The sequence below is a fragment of the Amyelois transitella genome, chromosome Z (assembly GCF_032362555.1).
Source record: "Amyelois transitella isolate CPQ chromosome Z, ilAmyTran1.1, whole genome shotgun sequence".
In the NCBI taxonomy this organism is placed as follows: Eukaryota; Metazoa; Arthropoda; class Insecta; order Lepidoptera; family Pyralidae; genus Amyelois; species Amyelois transitella.
In genome coordinates this window covers 10,757,462-10,776,740 of record NC_083535.1, presented here as the reverse complement: position 1 = coordinate 10,776,740, position 19,279 = coordinate 10,757,462, and the positions used below count along the sequence as shown (strand labels likewise).

Sequence of the window (19,279 nt, the reverse complement as noted above, 5' to 3'; positions counted from 1 at the left end):
AGTTTTGACATATTCCAATAACAAATTTAGGGCGATGTCAACACTCACAGATATTTTCCATTAAAGCTATGCGAATAGTAGAAGTGAGCGAGGAAAATTCTTTTTTAGTAAAATGGCTAAAATCAAGCATTTCAAAAATTTTTTGTGTGTAATATAAATTTTTTCGTAATTAATTAGAATGTTTCTTGCTCAGCAATTTCGCATATAACTTTGATGGAAAGCCAGACGATATATGACGGTGCTATTAGGCTTCTGAACTAAGGAGCTGCTTACGTTCGTCTTCGAAACCAGCCCCGGGGGGCGAGGTAGGGGGAGAAGCGAAGACGGGTGGGGCAGAGTCCGGCGGTGTCCAGTCTTCACCACCACTTAGGGGTTCACCGTTCTGGTAAAACGTAAGCTTTTTTAGAAGTTGATTCAAATTAAACATTCAGCAATTCTATCAATGACTCAGTTTTATTCCATATAGGATAAATTAGTTTAAATCAGAAACATTAAAGCTGTCACTCATACTGATAATGTTATACATACTACATTTGATGCAGTTGTCAATGTTAAATCGACTTTGAACTTAAATCATGGCCTTTAAGCAGGAGGCACTAACGCCGACAAATTTGGGACGTGTCACTGGTTAATAATTTTACCTAAACACACGGTTTAGTGAGGTATACCTATTTCAAATTGTACTCAAGACTAAACCTTATGTTAATGCAGATTAACAAATAAATCTTTACTATTCTTGAGCCGTTTATGCTAAAGAATAAATAAATACGATACGACACCAATACAAAAAAGAATAGGATCACTCCATCTCTTTCCCATGGATGTCGTAAAAGGCGACTAAGGATTCCTTTTTTAAGCGATGGGCTAGCAACCTGTCACTGTTTGGATCTCAATTCTATCATTAAGTAATCAATTCTATAAATAGCTGAACGTGGCCGTTCAGTCTTTTCATTTTCATTCGTTCTGTCTACCCCACAAGGGATATAGACGTGACGATACGTATGTATGTATATGCCATTCTGTGTGATTTGTATACGAGACAAATCACACAGAATGGCTACTTACCTCATCACACTCCTCGACTATCAGAGAGGGGAAGTTGCCGACGGCGCCATTGGCCTCGCCGCGCCACCAGCCGTCGTCGACGCCGTGCGCGTCGCGGGACACGATGCGAATGATCTGGACACAACAGACGATCAATTCAACTCGAGCTGCGTAGCTTAGAAAAGTGACTAAAATGTAAGAAAGATTAGTATATGAAACCAGTTCAACGCGCGTTCGTGAAACCACTGTTTTAAAATTCCAATTCCCATGTTATGAAATGTACCAGCACACGAGCAATTACTCTTGGAATCACATTAACTTTATGTTTTGAGATTATACAGAGCTTAGTTTTCAAAAATTAAAAAGAATCGAGAATGAAAAATTTATAAACGCGTAGCGTAAATATAGTTAGTACCTATTTAATTTTAATATAGGTGTACTAACATAGTTTGTAAGGCACTCTGTTACTAACTCTATATAGGTTTTTAAACCCGAAATAAATGATTTTTATTATATATTTATATATATATATTTATTTATTTAAATCTACCTGACCCTCCTCCAAATTCAATTCATCAGGTGCCTCCGCATCATAATCGTACAAGGCAAAGCAGTATCCCAATGTTTCTAGCTGTTCTGTCTTGGGTGGTTCTTCCTTCGGCGGTTCCTCAACTTTTGGTTCTTCTGGCTTTGCGACCGGGGCTGATATCACCGAGATCTGATCTGGAGATTGAACCACATCGGCGTCTTCACCCTCGACGGTGTAGTCTACTGAAGAGAACGATATTTGCGAGACGAGTCCAGGAGCGCTTGATGTCTGAAATAATTCAGGTGACATGAAATGAACACGGATACGGGGGTGTAAATTAAAGGATATCCATTTAACTAAATCATGCTTGTTTTATTGTAACGAAGGATTTTTAACTATCCTCATGGATATTTTAAGATATGTTTTTGAAAAAAATAAGACACCTGTAGGTATTTAAATCTAATTCTTTGATGTTCTTTGCGAAACTATAAGCTCACACATGAAATCTGCATCCAACTGACTTAATTTATGCCTTCTGAATATTTTGAGAGCTAGACAAACTTGCTGATTAATTCGGTGAAAATGAAAAATTAATTAACTAAATCAAGGCATATAAGCAAAATCGAATATAATAAATTTATCTGACATGTTGTTAACATTTAGTTGTAAATTAGTAAAGGTAAATTAAACTTAACATGGACGAAATTAAAAGATTATGCGCCTTTCATTATCCAAAACTGACGCTGCAAGAAAAGGAATTAGTGGAATTTCAGTGGCGTTAAATTCGGAACATAAAGAAGCGAACAACAGATCGTGCAAGCGTAGGAGAAGAAGGGTGATCAGTACCGTTGTTACCTGTTCTCTGTCCACGTCCAAGTAATTGTGCGGGACGTACCCCTCCTCCCCCCGGTAATTTCTGGCCCGCAGCCAGCCGTCGCCGTCTCCTTCACCGACGACCTCAAGTTGCTCGTTCTCGATTATCGACAACTCATCGGGGTTTTGAGCCTATGGATGATTGGTTAGTAAGGCTTTTCAACATAATCTTGCTAGCAATTTTTTATCGGACTGAGACGAATCATTCAAAGTTCATTTACTGAATTTTATTTTTCACATATCGAACAATAAACCATGTGTCAAAGTTATCAAGGGCTTAGCAACCGTAATGCATTTTATAATTATCTATATATATAAAACTCTTCCGTTACTGAGTGACTGACTGACAGACAACGCACAGTCGAAACTACTGGTCGTAGACAGCTGAAATTTGGAATGTAGGTTCCTTGGGATATGTAGGGGAGCACTAAGAAAGGATTTTTGGAAATTCAACCCCCAAGGGGGGGAAAAGGGGTAAAAACGTTTCTATGAAAAATCTTATTCCTTGGGTTTATAAACTTGAAACTTGGCATGAACACGTACATAGGCAAGTAAATATGTTTGACATTATAAGTTTTTTCGAACTACCCTCCAATCGTGATTTAGGGGGTGCGATTGGGTGACTGATTTATTAACGCACAGCCGAAACCGCTCGGTATAGGAGTCTGAGATTTTGATCAGAGGTTCCTTTAGTAACATAAGTGAGCACTAAGAAGGGATTTTTGAAATGTCAACCCCCAAGGGGGGGAAACGGGATAAACTGAGCCGGGGCTGCGGGAAAGTTCTAACGAGATGCCGTGGCCCCGGAACGCAAAGGGCAACTGAAGGAACGAGGTGGGTTTTAGTCAGTAAAAGTCTGACACTCCCTTCCGTTCCACCCAGAGCGGGAGAGGTCATTTGATGATTTCCCATCCTTAAAAAAAAAGACTTTGTATGACAACTTTCAGTCGTCTCTTTAACATACATAATAACATACATAATTATGTACATACATGCATAACATTAATAACATCACGCCTTTTAATCCCTATTTTGTGTTAACACTACCCATACAAACAGCTACGAAATTTGTCCGCATCCATTTTCACCTAAATTCTTAACGTTAATGAGATTTACTTTTTATTATCAGGTTAACCTAATAGCCTCACATGTACGTATAACTTCGTAAGAATTTTCTTTCAACTCCTAACCGTTGAGGAGTTGTACCTTCCATCATCAGCTCATTCACATGGGATGATGACTATCAGACGCAAATACTTAAACAGATCTATGAAATTGTCAAAAACGTAATTGCCTGTAAATTTGAGGTTTGCCCTTGATTTCCCTGGAATACCATCATCAGATCCTGACTAGGTAACAACGGCACCAACTTGAAAGTATACTCTACCGAACAAAAAAAGAATCACGTAAATCGGTCCATAAATCTCGGCGTAATCGGTATGCATAAATAAAACACCCGAATTTTATTTTCTATTAACTATCACGAGTTGTCTCGATGCTCGATAGATGGCATTGGCATCGAGATAGATCGCGCTATGGTTTCGTTACCGTCATTTAGCTAGGTAGCGTAAAATATTTTTACTTTATACTTTTAACTTGACTTATTTAACTTATTTTACTCTCTATTTCAGTTAATTTTTGATTTGTTGATTAGATTTGATATTTTTGATAGTATATTTAGTTAGTGTTGGATAAGTTTTATAGTGTGAGTTGATTTTTTAATATATTCTTCATTTTTTATTCATTTCTTTGTTACTTCATTAGTCTTAGTTAATTTCCATAGATATAGTTTTAGTTAAAAAATTTCTAATTAAAATGGTTCAAGAAATTTTGTTTGTTAATGGGAATTATATTCCTCATGCTGTGGTAGATATAGAAAAAGATGGAGCCTGTTTATATAACCGAATTACACGTGGGCGAAGCCGCGGGCGGAAAGCTAGTACCATTATACACCAGATGGCAGTCAAAATAAACTCCCTAGCTAGTACCTAACTTCTTGAATTTGAACCTGCTATCGAAACTGACTAGTTTTTATAATTATGCCATATGACGCCAGATGGCAGCAACACTTTTCCGAAGCACTTCTCGATTAAATTCGAACCTCTCAGGTTCTATCTAAATCTCGGGATAGTAAATTACGGAAGCATCATAATTTAAACCTTTAAAATCTGTGGTGCAAATAAAATTCGGATTAATTCAAGACTAAGAAGTGCTAAGCCACACAAATGACTAATAGAATGTGGGTATAAACAATGGTCGTGACACTATAATTATCTTATATCGCTTCTTACATACATATAATCACGTCTATATCCCTTCCAGGTCGACAGAGCCAACAGTCTTGAAAAACTGATAGGCCACTAATAATCTGAAAAATTTTTACAGAACTACGAGTGCGATGCATTCAAGTACAATGTGACATTTCTATAGTCTTATATTGTTTCGCGAATTCTGTGGTATTTTACCACTTAAATTTTCTTACTAATAACTACCGGTGTAAAGTTAACTTTGAGGAAAACTATAACCAACTCTATGATGCAATTCTCACTTACAGTGTAAGAGTAGAGTGCTGTGCACTTGTAGAGCGGGGCTGCGGGCGGCTCCGTGGTCTCTGGAGCGCTAGTTTCCGCCTCCGGTTCGCCCCAGTTCACTTGCGTGGGATCATCCCAGCCGACTGTTAACTGTTCAATGCGCATACGCTCCTCTTCTAACACTGCTGTGAAATTTATTTTAGTTATAGAACAGTTGAAATTTTACGTTTCAAAGCTCCACGCTTCGAACTAGCTAAACCTCTTAATCATCTTCCTGATATTTGGCCCAGTTGCGCTAAGCTGCTACGGAAATAATTCGTCCTCCGCCTATGTACTCATCAAATAATAGAAAGGTTTATTATTGAGGTAGAATTTTAATGTACCCAGTTTCAGATTTTTTAAAAATTATTTGAACGTTATTTATATACTGATACATATATTTCTCTCCATCATAGCGTATTTACTAAAGTCTCAGAACCTCACACATAATGTCATAACCATGAAAAGTTTATTTTTACATTCTATGAAAAAGTGACTTGGGAAAAGTCTTGCAATCTCAGAGATTCGGCAGTACGCAGAAAGCTACATAAGTACGTAGTATTTGACGTCAACCAATGTTGTTAAACCATACGTTTTGACAATTATTAAGCGATATATATCCTATAGTAATGATAAAAATTTTGAATTTTGAATTTTTTGAAAAGTTAGTGTTAACAGCTCACCATCTACATCCTCGTCATGATCATCTTCATGCTGAGATCCTGACGTAGTTCGCTGGTGTCCGCTGGTGCCGGCTACAGCGGATGTTGTGGCTGCCTCGCCTTCTGTATTGTCGCTGTCGTAGAACGAATCCGAACTGGGTTGATCCTGAAACCATTTCTTTTATTGAACTACCCACGGAATGTTTGTGCGTTAGAGATATCTGAATGGTAAGTCTGATTTGCACGGTAGCTATTTACTTAATTAATGCAAATGAAACACTTTATTATTGTTTCCACAAAGAAACTTTTTTTTAAAGGTAATAGCTTTTTGGCGAAACCAAAGCTACCACTTTTTAATATTAACGGTAACCCAGTTGCCCACTTCAATGCCTTAGGGTTGGGGTCAGCTTTCTGACACGAAATGAAATGAAATGATATGAAATATTCTTTATTTACTTGAAACATGGTACAAATGGGTGTTAGAAATATATGTGATCTTACATATTCCGCCAGAAGTAGGGCACTCTTTCCATTTGCCACGATCACCGGCATACTTAGTGCTAAAATCTAACTCTTATCTCACAAGAAAATAAACCAAACTTACCGCCGCACCAGAAGCGTCAGTTCTCACGCTCAGCAAACTACTGCTACGCGGCAACGTATCTTGTACCGCCAGCAAGTCTACTTCTTTCAGCCACTCGTCCACAGGGGCGCCGCTGACACGCAGGCAATCCAGTCGTGCTTCGTACTTCGCCTTCGACGTCTCTGACCGACGGATGTTCGCTCTCAAGTCGTCCATTCTCACTTCTAACTCGGGCCCGTTTGGATCATTTGGATCGACCTAAAAATAGATTTTCTCAAGAAAAATCGGGGATGCACGAGATGAGAGAACATCTTGCAAAAATATGACGCATGGAACATAAGAAAAAATAGGTTTATACATACATACATACATACATACATATGATCACGTCTCTATCCCTTACGGGGTAGACAGAGCCAACAGTCTTGAAATGACTGATAGGCCACGTTTAGCTGTTTGGCTTAATAATGGAATTGAGATTCAAATAGTGACGGGTTGCTAGCCCATTGCCTAAAAGAAGAATCCCAAGTTTATAAGCCTTTCCCTTAGTCGCCTTTTACGACATCCATGGGAACGAGATGGAGTGGTCCTATTCTTTTTTTATTGGTGCCGGGAACCACACGGCAAAAATAGGTTTATTTAACCGAATAATGTGCTTTTTTTTCTATTCACCTTCTGGCCAGCGTCCCTCATAGCTTGGTACATGTGTAGCTTGCGCGTGGCGTCCCTGACGAGCGCTGTCTCACGCACGACCCTCGTGGCCCAGCGGCGGGCCTCCTGAGCCAGGGTCAGCGCCACGGAGTCGTGCTCGATGGTCACAGTGTCCACCGGGTCGTTGTCGCAGGGCTCAAACTCGTACTGGATATAGTCGGACTATATTAGAATTTCTTGAAGATGAAATTATATAAGTTCTTTTGATTGAATCTTGGTCATTGGCGAACCCTGTGCTTGGTAGAATGCAACCTCTATATGAACAAAGTATTTCGTGACTCAGTGACATGGACTGACAGACACGAAGATGCCTTGGTAGGTTCCTTAAGTTCCTTGGGTAGTGTAGAACGAACCGAAATTCCCATGAAAAAAGTAAAAACAGACAATCACTTAGAATAGAACTTTCTTAATGATGAGAAAGTTTCTTAATGTTCGTTACTTAAAGGTAAGCACATCGAAAAAATAATTGCATCTAAATCGACCCCTACTATATGGATTTTATAAAACACCTTCCAATACCTAAACATTCTAAACATATAAATCAGAATCTTACTACTACACTTATCTATGATACTACTCGTATTTACCTGTATATGTTGCTTCAGCACCGGATAGTACAAATACACGCATTGCAGGTTGTAATCCCTCGTGAGCTGCTGCGCCTGGTCCCTGATCTTCCCGAAGGAGTGCTGGGTCGCGGAACAGGTGAGCAGCTCCGTGCGCCCCATGAGGGTCAGGAACTCCGACACCTTCTCGTACACTGAGGATTCCATGTTCTGCATGCATGACTGCAGCTCCACTAGGAAGTAGCGGTTCTGGGGATACGTCGATATTATCAACAGAAAATTCTGGTCATCAAGAGAGTATATTTTTATGTGTGCAATACAAATACCAACATTAAGTTCATACAATACAAACATATACAAGTAGGCAGAAGCTTAACTTAGGATGTTAAGAACACTTTTACACCACCATCCAAAGCTTTAGCAACCATCCGGTCATCCTTGCCGAATCATGGGAGGAGTTTGCTCTCTAATAGCGCATCCTTTCTTTACTCTCTAGACACTCTTTAACGTCCCTTTAGTTCTGAATTTATCACCCAACTTTTAAGCAGTGCCGACGATGAACGTTACTCCTCGTGTAGCCATGATATCGTCTAATAGAATTACAACTGGGAACAAAGGAGGAGGATAAAGAGAAGTCATACTTGATGCGCATTAGCAGCGGCAATGCTGAGCAGGTAGTCGTTCCTGGCGCCCGTGGACTTCTCCTCCAGCTGGTCGCGGCGGGAGGACACCTTGGCGCTGTTCTTCTGGAGCGACGTTATGGACTGAAAGAATGAGCCTTTCTTCTTCTTCAACCTGGTAGGAAAACAATTTGGATCAAAATCTTCTCATAAATTGACAACGGATTGCCTAGGCTGGACAGCGTAACGTTTAAGACTTCTTAAGGTCAAACCGTCAAAACTGGAAAGAATAAGTAACTGTCTACCCCTCCGAGAAAGTATAAGTCATTATTTACATACGTATAATTAACTAAATATTTTTGTTTCAAATAATGGGTGTTATTAATATACCTCAATTACTTATCATTCTCTCTCTTATCACATAACAAAATTGAGCGTTCCATTATACGGTCGTGTTTAATTACATTTTTGCGGAGAATTTCTGAGAACTCACAAGCAGTAAGCCTGGAAGTAAGTGTTCCACTTTTGCGTAATTAATGATGTTGAAACAACACACTTCCAAACAAAGACACAACCTGTTTTCATATTTCATTTTGTTCTTCGATTTTTCTTTCACGGTTCTTGGAAGTCGTATTGTTGACTTATATTCAAAGAACTTTTACGAGAATTTGTCTTGAAATAAAAATTCAAAAGATTATATATTTTTTAATAAACACTATTCAAACAAATATTTCAAGATTTTTATTTAGGGACGGATAATCGTTTAAATATTTTCATTAAATAATATTTCCTAATCTAATAGCTTATTCAAAGTTTCATTATACACATTATATATTTCAACCTCAGATAAAGATTTTATCAGTAATAAAATAAAATCATTTAAATATTAACTTTTAAAATTTAAGTTTGTTAGGACCGAGACATCAAAATATTTATATAACTGAAGGGGTTTAGTAATGAAATGAATAAAAACATAATATAAATAGACCCAAATCAATACGTGAAAATATGTATGTATATAATATATGATATTAATTCACAATCGGATGTGGTCGGAATAAACTCGGACATACGAGTACGGTACGGCTCGGCAGGTACGATTGGATCGGAACCCGCCTTCCGGCCGTAGCACTCCAAGCAGGCCACACTCCACATCCGGAAATACCCGCGAGGGAATTACCTAGGTAACCCAGTCTTGACTTTGTTTAAATAATTAAATGTTGCTTCTCAACGGTCTAAGCCCTAGACAAATTTACATTTATTATGTACATTTATATTCATTAAGTCAGAAGATAAATTTTAAACGATATTAAAAAATAACTATGTATGATATTATATGAAATTCATTAAAACGAATAGAAATATGCTAGGTAGTTAGTGTACATTTCTTTTCGTATATACCTAAAATTTTGTTGTATACATACTTGATTTTCTTCTGTCTTTTTGTTATTAAAAATTTCAAATTATTTCTGCTATTTGATATAAGCTGCAATTTGTCTATTGTTTGTGTTGCCGTTTATGTTTAAATTTTTGTACTGTGTTGTGTTTTTTTACTATGGCAATAAAGTTTTATTTCTATTCTAGTCTCGCCTCTTGTTCGCACCCTGCAGATAAAGTCCGTGACGGTGAGAAACGATAATAAACATGGCCGAGGTCGATCAGCTGACCGTGGTGGCCGGGAAAATTAAATACCGTCACATTTCCCGCCAAAAAAATTTACCGGTGTTTTTTTTTCAAGTCTTTTCCTCAATAATTTTAGTTATTAAGGACTATGAAAAAAAAAACAAAAACAAAGGTCACTTGTCTATTCCTGCTGTATATTTCGTTTGAAAATCCTCTGTATCAATCCTGTCGTAAATCATGCATTTTATCCCGGTTGGGTCCTCTGAGGAGAGTCCGGTATCATTCTTAATCATGCTATAAGAAAGTCGGTTATTTACAAATATCCATTGTACTATAAGAAATATATAAGTGTAAAAACTAATAAACAGGAAGAACTGTGTCGTCTTGTTGTGTGAACCTGTCACTATTTGAATAACTGAAATGGCTGAAATGTTTTTAAAACTGCTAGCTCTGTCTTCCCTGCAGGGGATATAGTCGTGATTATATGTATGTGATAGAAATAACACATATTCTAAAAAGAAGAATTTATTTGAATTGCGTTGCTCAAAAAGATAACAAAAGCATTTAATTATATAAATTAATCATCAACTTATCGAAGTTTTTATTATTTACGCATTTATTATAGTTTTTTAAATTAAAAATTCCTAAGCAACATATTTCGTGATGATTTTTAATTTTAAAAATGGTTATGGTTACCTCAATGACAAGAAAGTAAAATAACATGCTTTACTTCTGCTCTCTCACTGTATTACGTTCATATCCTGCACTTCTTGGCAGGGAATGAGGTCTCTGGAGTTATTTCCTGATTTGATTCTGCGACGCTCCGCAAACAAACTACCTTTGAGTAGTTATATCTGGACCAATTGTGTCATGTTCCGAATATGTCGGCATTCTTCATAGAAATCTTAATAAGACAATATCCCGATTTCTATAGCCAGTTTAAACAACGAAGATTTTGTTGAGTTAGTATCACAAAAGTCTCGAACAAGTTTCGGGACTATCTCTGTGTAATTTTTACCGTATTCACACTAGTAAATAGCTACTTAAATAATCAAAAGAGTAAAAAAATCTGAAATTTTGAATCTCTTCAAATCATGAACATATTTTCTAAGATATAAAATAAAGCTGTTGACGAACATCAAATAAAAAATTAAGCTTTTGACGAACATCAAATAAAAAACATTTCAATATACTAAACGATGACTGCGATCGTAATGTTTTCTTTTTCATATAAAAATAAATTACAATGTCATTGAATTATACAAATCTCTTTGACCACATAAACAGGGACATCAAACCTAGCTTACATAATTGTTACACATTCAGTAAGCTGAATGTGCAAAGTTGTTTGCAAAGTGCAAGGTTTGCTCACGATGTGTCACGTCGCCGTAAGCCTTGTTTAGCCAGTTACTGTTTGACTATTTATATGTGTTTGCAGAACTCAATCTCGATCAAATAGCACCCCAGAGACTGGATCAAATCAAAACTGTATGATTTGATCAAACAGAAACAAATGTTTGAACAGGTGAAACCTAACGAAACTTATTTTACAAGTTTCAGCGTTCGGGAAATTCAATTTACAACTAAAAGAATAAAATTTAGAATGAAGTGAAGTGCTTGAAGTTATGTTAGATGTAATGGGGGGTGAAAAGTAGTGTCAGACTATAACCGCGCGCGTGGACCGAAAAATCCTGCTGATTGCCGTTCCCGTGGGAAATCCTCTCATAGTGCACCTTGTCACATTTTTAGACCACATAAGGAACCTACATTCCAAATTTCAAATATCAAGACCAATCACAACCAGGCACAATAAATCATATCTAGTCCACTTAAACAAAGTTTCACTCCATTTTGTCGTATGATGATGATATGATGTAGCACTACTTCACACAAGAAGTCGTAGCGCTGCTACAGCATGCGTAGCAGTTCTACGGTCGTAGCTTAAGCAGACGAATCCAACGTTTGATGGAAGTTTTTGAAGTAACGAGTATTGTATATACATACATACATAGATAATATCCCGTCTATTATCCCGTGCGGGTTGAACATATATATTAAATCAATTGGAAAATATTACATTTATCGGGAATTCTGTCTTGCCTAGTCCATTATATAATACATAACGTAACGTGACATATAAGATATCGTATAGGAAAGATAAAATGACTTACTTTTCCTCAATATCCTTAGCCTTGTCCCTCACGTCGTGGGCAGTGTGCTCCTCATCGAAGTACAGTTTCTTGGTCTTGTCCACGTCGACCACGGTCAGCTGCAATTCCTTGTGCGCCTGCGCAAGCGAGTCCGTGCACTGCCACACACAGGGAAAAAAAATATTTAAAATAATTTGGACGTAAATAAAATTTGCCGAAATATAAATCAAAAACTACGAGTTCTCTTAGATAGGATAAACTGATAACATTGACAAAAATATTTATTTTTATTGACGAGTGGTCCTATTATAAAGTGCCGAAAACCAAACGGCTAACATGTATTTAATATAATGTGCAAATGTGTCAATTACAGCGAAGAAAATAACGCGCTCAGCCAATAGCAGCGAAGATTCTAAATCGCGCTAACAAAGATTTCACGGATTGGAGCATTAATACATCCTGCAACTCTACATTGTCAGGCCGCGGTTCTCCAGGCATAACACCTAGCCTGGCGGAAGATCTTCCCTTTGGTGGTGGTCGAGCCCAAATTATCGCTTTCACTACATTAAGAATGAAAGAGAAATCTAAAAGTCAAAAATTTATGTGCTTATTCGAAATGTGCATAAAAATCATAATATGTCAAATCTTATTGAGAGTGAAAACGTTACGACGACAGCAGAAATGCAGTCAACTTTAACCGTAGTAACAAATTCTCAAAACTCCAGCTCATATTGCATTTCATAAAACATTTTGCAGTGAAAGCAATAAATTTAATTTCACTTTTTAATGCTCGCTGTGATTTCCTTCGCCCCAGTTGCTTTGGCAGCTTCGATTTCCCCCCGACACTTTGGAAATTTCCTAGGTAAATTTTATTACTCGTTCTAAAAAGGAATATTCCACCGCTTGAACTTGGTTTATTTACATTTCAAGTCTGAGATTCAACCTCGATTCAAGATGTTTATTTAAAAACTAGCTGTAACCGCGACCCATTGGCGTGACAGACATTTCGCTGCCTTTTTAACCCTTTTTTAAATTCTGATTTCGATAAAAATCGTTGAATTTCAATTCTTATTATTTAGAGAATGTCAGTGATTCTTGTGCATAGGAGGGATCACGCGCGTCTTCATTAGCGTCTTAATTAAAATAAATATGTTTAATTTAGATCTAAGTTAAAATCGATTATTCCCAGTAGACCCCTCCAGCAGCTCAGTCACTAGGTGACAAATTCTTCCCATCAGTTCCCTTACTATCTGAATCAAAGGGGACAACTTAACAAATTCCTACATTCGTTTGAATCCTCACCGCAAGTGAGGGAAAAAATCGTGAGGAAACCTGCACCATTAAGCATGTGGAACCATAATCGATCCAATACGGGTTAGGTTCCCCTGCAAAGGTTGCGGTGGTCAGATGGCAGTAGCTTCTTCAAAGTAGGTTGGGTATCAACCCACTAATCCCCTAGGTACGACGTATTTTTAATTTAATTTTCAAATAGTTTTACCTTCATTGTAATTATTTGAAGTCGGTTTTAATTGTATTTTTATTTTCTTTTCATTAATTATCTTTTATTATCTGATAATTGCTATGTGGACTATATACGCGAAAGTACAAGAAAGACATGATTGTCCGAGGATATAACGTATTCAGGCAATCGTCGTAGAAAATTGCTTTCTGCCATTATACTTCATTACATGGCATTAGGTGCATGACTCAATGGACAACTGCTGCTGGTCATTCGATTGATACTCGTAGTTCAATTTGTCATGTTGCAAATATAATCAACTTGAAAAGGCCGTACATAATTTAAGCCGACATCGCGGCTCGGGTCAGCAAACAAGGCAATGGGCAAGCCACATTTCTCGACGGCCGGATAGCCCGAAAAGACCTCGAGTGGAACAATAGAAAGCGCAGCGTAGAAGGGCCTCGCGAGATGGACTGATGAACTGTTGAAGTCCCCGAGGAAACGTTGGATGCAGGTGGCCTTCCAACTCAGCGAGATGGAAGTCATTGGGGGAGGCCTATGTTCAGCAGTGGACGTCCTACGGCTGAAGTAATAATGATACATACATACATATAGTCACGTCTTTATTCCTTGCGGGGTAGACAGAGCCAACAGTATTGAAAAGACTGATGGGCCACGTTCAGCTATTTGGCTTTAAGATAGAATTGAGATTCAAATAGTGACAGGTTGCTAGCCCATCGCCTAAAAGAAGAATCCCAAGTTTATAATCCCTTAGTCGCTTTTTACGACATCCATGGGAAAGAGATGGAGTGGTCCTATTCTTTTTTCTATTGGTGATGATGGCAATCAAATTTTCTTAGTATACCCGTGTGTACTAGGAATGATTGTCTGTGGGCGTTAGATGTTCAGCAAAATCATGGCATGTAATGTTATCATGTATGATATCCGCCATTATGCCTTAATACATCGCATCATGTAGTACATGACTCAAGAGAAAACTAGCCAATGGCGGCCGGTCCCTTTTCACTTGTCATATTTTACATTTTGACCGTAATCGTAAAATTCACAAACCATAGTCACTGACGTCCTCTAAACAGAAATAGGTAGGAGTAATCATAAATTTTCGCAACTGGAAATTATACTCGCAAATACGTGATTGTTGAGATGACATGATGTAGCTATAATGAGACAATCATAGAAATCTGAATAATACAGAATACAACTATTCAGGATTTCTATGAGATTTCTATGGCTACGAGATCAAAGATAAAACCTTCTTTCACAGAACATTATCGAGTAAAACCCATTTTTCTGGATTCTGACATTAGTTCTGACAAAAAATTCATAAATTCTCAGTGTCATTTCTGAAGTCTTTACCAAGTCGTTTCTGAATGATGATTTACACGATTTTTTAAATTTAATTGATTTTTGCATAATGGCTGAACCGAGTCGTATGAATATAACTAAGGTGGGATCAGATGTGACCGGGTTTAAGTCAGAGCGGCCCAGCCCCGGCGAATTAGACGTGTACCTATCCTGGGCATGCAATCAACTTCAATGCCCCTTTGCAGTAGCTGTTACCAAAGTTGCTCAAAGTCAGTATATTTTTAAAAAACTCTCTCTCACAATAATGCTTCGAACACACAAAGGGGAGCCTTTTGTAGAATAGTTTAGTTATACGGTTTCTATTTCATTATCTTCATCAGGGCGGTAGTCGTGGAGAGGAGCCCGGGGTTTGAATATGATCGCAATTCAAATGTTATTCTGATGTTTTCTTAGATTTAAGTCATCAAAAGAACTCTAGGGCTACGTTTAGTTCATATTTATACTAGAATATACCCCAACGTCACCCGCGTGAATTTTACGCCACCTACAAAAGAATACGGGTTTGATCAAATCCCACGGGAATCTCTATGTCGTCAAGACACTGAATTATATATACGTAAAATATCAAAAAAATAAAATAAAAATTCTATTAAAATTTTATTCCCATGAATATATGAATATCGTAAAAGGCGGCTAAGGGATAGGCTAATAAACTTTGGATTCATCTTGTAAACGATAGGAAAGCAACCTGTCACTATAACCTGTGATATAAACGTGAATATATATATATGCAAAATGGAATAATGAATTGTGATAGGCATTAGTACTAAGTTTCTTATATTTCTATTGTTTTAGTGCTTTAATAGTTTGGTTTAATTTCATTAAAGGTCAATACGTCAGTGTCAGCGCAGCAAAAAAGAATATTGTAAAGTCGAGAGCGAAGTTAAAACAATCTTCCGATTCCCTTGCTGCTTTGCTTAAAGATGACAGGATGGGCCCATCGGGATATTTAGAAGATGAAGGCACGATTAAGATATTTGCTATTCATGATCATCTGGACCGTTTGGTCGAGTTGAAATTCGAGGATAATGCAAAACTTCCCAGAATGCTCTTCCAGATAATAGGCCTCATCGTCCAGTTTCATAAATGTCTCCAAACCATAACAATAAGACAGGGGTTAGACATGTACGCTCTATACGAAATAAATAAATTTTTACCCTCATCCAACGTGACCGAGCTGTGCTTGGAAAACACCTTCTTGAAAGAAGGAAATTACAGTGTTCTATTCGAAAACCATAATTTAATCAAACGCGTTTCTATAGCTCGCTGTCAAATCACTGACACAATGATACAAGATATAGCTGCTAAACTAGCATATCCTATGCCAGCTTCTAAAACTTTGATCATACTCGATTTGTCGACAAATAGAATAACCGATGAGGGTGCGAAATATTTAGCAAACGCGCTCAGATCAAACAGATGTTTGAGTTATCTGAATCTATCAGATAACAATTTAACAGATATTGGTGGAGAACTATTGCTTGATACTCTTATGACGTTTCCATTGACAGACGACGAATTAAAATGTTTGAAAGAAAGAAAAATTAAATACTTCTTAGAAAAAAATAAATTAATCACTCTAATTTTAAGAGAGCTTCGTATAGCTGATCAATCGAAAAGTAAAAGGAAGTCAGTCAAAGCCGCACCTCCCATTAAACAGGTGGCTAAGAAAGTAAAGGGCATTGAAAGAGAAGGCTCATTAAAACTAGTGCCTGAATCAAAAGGTGCAGAAGCTGCAGAATTAGATTCACATCTTTATGATAAAGCCCGTGACATTGCGGAGGGAAGAATGGGGAAATTTATGGATCCTTTCAACAGGGATAATCTCGTAGTAATAGATGGTATTATATACTGTCTTGGAAATAATGCTTTGTGCCGTTTGAACTTATCATACAATAACCTATCTTACATTAGTTTAAAGAAACTTGCTAATGTCATAGTGACCCAAAGGTTGAATCGAAGGAAACCTGTAGGGTTAATAAGTGTCAATTTGAATGGAAACAATTTACCTTTATACTGCACAGAGATGACGCAGATTGACGTTCTGCTGAACTCCGGAGCTAGTGACAAAAATAATAGAAAACGAGCTGCGTCTAAGACGATTTCATCATTTAAATGACTTGTTTATGCTTTATTCTAGAGTTACTAACTACAGGTTATGGGTATTACTGTACTTTGCTTTCAGTCACAAAAATAAATTACAAGTAGCGGCGGTAAATATTTCCGCTATTTGTATGATTTTATTATCGTGCTAAAAATCACATACACTCAAATAACCAGGATAGGTACAGAGTAATACAAGTTTGGTCAATAAAATTAATATATAGTTTCACTTTTTAAATATAAAATTTAGTTGATATAATGTTTAATTTAGATGATCATAGTTTTAAAAGGGTTATTTTAGAACTTTTTAGATTTAAATGTTATTTTTTATAATAAAATGACTAACTTCTACATAATTAAAAGTTTTTTAATTTATATTTTAAAACCTTGTCTAAAACACCTAAACGAATTTTAACAACTTTACGCCCTAGAAATAATTTTTATTAATGAAACAAAACATTCATGAAATAAAACTAGTCGTAGTATATCGCCTTACCATTTCTTCCAAAATTGAAAACCTTGATTGTCTTTGTTCGTAGACACATTTGATAATATTAAAGACAAGGGTGATTGGACTTACAAGAAAAATCGTAAATAGGCCTTTCGATAAAAGTGGATTCAGCCGCTATATAAAATATCGGGGTTGAAAGTTGCGAGTTTTTAAAGCTTTATGCGTTAAATTTCAAATTTTCCTTAGCTATTTCTTATTTGTTTGCTCCTGAAAGTTTCTCAAAGAAATGAAGACATCTTTATTAGCCGATGAAAGTGTGGGCGCAAATTTTATTCAATAGCAAAGATGATGTTATTTAAACACCGAGTAAAGAACTCGGTGTTTAAGTAACAAACATCTCAATATTTACGGAAAGTTTTATAAATAAGGTAAAATGTATAATTTATTCTGTTTTTTTCTGAGAAGGGAACGAAAATATCAGAAAGTAAATAATAACGAGGGAACGGATTAAAATAAAACAACGAAGGGAATGTGGGCGGTACTTTGTCCATTTCAATTACTGTACAAAGAGTAAGCTGATTACTGGCTGAATACAGGAAAATATATTTAAAAAGGAAATAACAGGTATTTTCCAGAAGATCCGATCTGTCGAATGACCGCTGTCCTGTATAACTCGTAATAAAACTTCATTTCGTTAAAAGCCTTTGCTTGAGCGATGACCTACACTCGTTTGTCAAAAAAGAAAACTCGCGTTAAAGGTACTTTTTTCACATTGTAATTTCCATGAAATGAAACTGAGTGAATAAATTTAAAATCCTGTTACTATGCAATGTGCCGGTGCTAGTCTTAGGTTATAAAATACGAGTATAAATATCTAAAGAGCTGTTTAGTCTGCGCGCTGATACGTGTGAATGGCCTCTTATCTATTTTACGTTTGTAATTATAAAACATAAAATAGATTCTTTGTTCATAAACCATCAATTAAATAAAAATTTAGAAATTACACGCAATATTTGTCTTATCTTAAGTAAGTAATTTGGATAAAATTACAAAGCTGCCCACGCTTTATAATAATTGTAATGTGTATGTTAAAGAAAATCTTTATACTTTGTTTACAGAATTTCAGTTTAAGTTATACAGAATTTCTGTGGGTCGATTTAATAATGAGATTAACTTTCGACCTTTGAAAACATTTGTTACTTAAAGCCTGTAAATTTGCTTTTGATTTCTTTTTATTTTGAATAATAAATGCGAAAGTACATATGTTTGTTCACAATCACCCACCACTGACCTCAATGAAATTTTGCACATTTTTGTACTCGAATATAGCGTGGAGTACGAACATAGGGTACATAAGGAAACTGGCGGAGTCGCGGACGAACGCTAGTCTTACCTACTTCAGACTCCTTTAGTGTGAATGAAGCTAAAATGATGTGTAATGAACAGATTTCTCAAAATTCCCTCGGGAACAGGATTCATTGGTATACTTACATTTTTTTGTAGTTTTCTTCAACGATATACGTATTCATTAACAAATATTTCAGTATGGAGTTCTCTAGCTCAGCTAACGTCAACGGTAACAAGTTTCTGATGAATGGACCGCTAATCTAGTCGGATCAAATTACCGATACAAAAGCGACGCCGGCAAGATTGACAGTTGTACGGGGAAGCCTGTTAGCACGTCCAGCGTGTTCGAAAACTATTTCAGATATTTTACCACTTATTTTGTCGCAAATTGACTCAAAACATCGTCACCTTTCTAGCGTTAGGCTCGCTCATAATCCTGGGTTTCGTGACCCTGAAGCGAACCCAGCCGGGACCCCGGAAGAATCTTGGCTATTGCATGGCAAGGTGTAGCTTGGATCTAAGTTACAGATTCGGTTGCCTGAGTTTGGGATTTCCTCATTACTATCTAAGTAACTCATAATGAGTGAGTGATACTAAATCGA

At 36.9% G+C, this 19,279-nt stretch overlaps 2 protein-coding genes across 5 annotated transcripts in view; one reads left to right on the top strand and one right to left on the bottom strand.

Annotated features, from left to right (window-relative positions):
• LOC106133985 (protein nervous wreck) overlaps positions 1-19,279 on the bottom strand; it is a 55,105-nt gene that overhangs the window by 8,211 nt on the left and 27,615 nt on the right. For 2 of the 4 annotated variants that reach the window (XM_060953524.1, XM_060953523.1), the window contains exons 5-15: positions 11,953-12,089; positions 8,180-8,333; positions 7,560-7,787; positions 6,934-7,119; positions 6,283-6,519; positions 5,700-5,844; positions 4,999-5,162; positions 2,429-2,578; positions 1,595-1,861; positions 1,066-1,179; positions 274-382 (exon numbers count right to left, since the gene is read on the bottom strand). In XM_060953524.1, the coding sequence (XP_060809507.1) occupies positions 274-382; positions 1,066-1,179; positions 1,595-1,861; positions 2,429-2,578; positions 4,999-5,162; positions 5,700-5,844; positions 6,283-6,519; positions 6,934-7,119; positions 7,560-7,787; positions 8,180-8,333; positions 11,953-12,089 (1,891 nt within the window). Of the gene's footprint in view, positions 1-273; positions 383-1,065; positions 1,180-1,594; positions 1,862-2,419; positions 2,579-4,998; positions 5,163-5,699; positions 5,845-6,282; positions 6,520-6,933; positions 7,120-7,559; positions 7,788-8,179; positions 8,334-11,952; positions 12,090-19,279 lie in introns of all 4 variants that reach the window. The other 2 variants (XM_060953522.1, XM_060953521.1) reach the window with 2 other exon arrangements.
• Positions 14,826-16,895, top strand: LOC132903960 (uncharacterized). The gene is made up of 3 exons (XM_060953698.1): positions 14,826-14,985; positions 15,604-16,302; positions 16,381-16,895. Exons 1-3 carry the CDS (start codon positions 14,826-14,828, stop codon positions 16,893-16,895), a joined length of 1,374 nt encoding a protein of 457 aa, XP_060809681.1.

Excerpts from the sequence above, each read along its gene's own strand:
- LOC132903960 (XM_060953698.1), top strand. The coding sequence starts at position 14,826 with ATGGCTGAACCGAGTCGTATGAATATAACTAAGGTGGGATCAGATGTG. Across the intron at positions 14,986-15,603 it reads TGTTACCAAAGTTGCTCAAA|GTCAATACGTCAGTGTCAGC; the intron begins GTCAGTATATTT and ends ATTTCATTAAAG. Across the intron at positions 16,303-16,380 it reads GACAGACGACGAATTAAAAT|CTGATCAATCGAAAAGTAAA; the intron begins GTTTGAAAGAAA and ends AGCTTCGTATAG.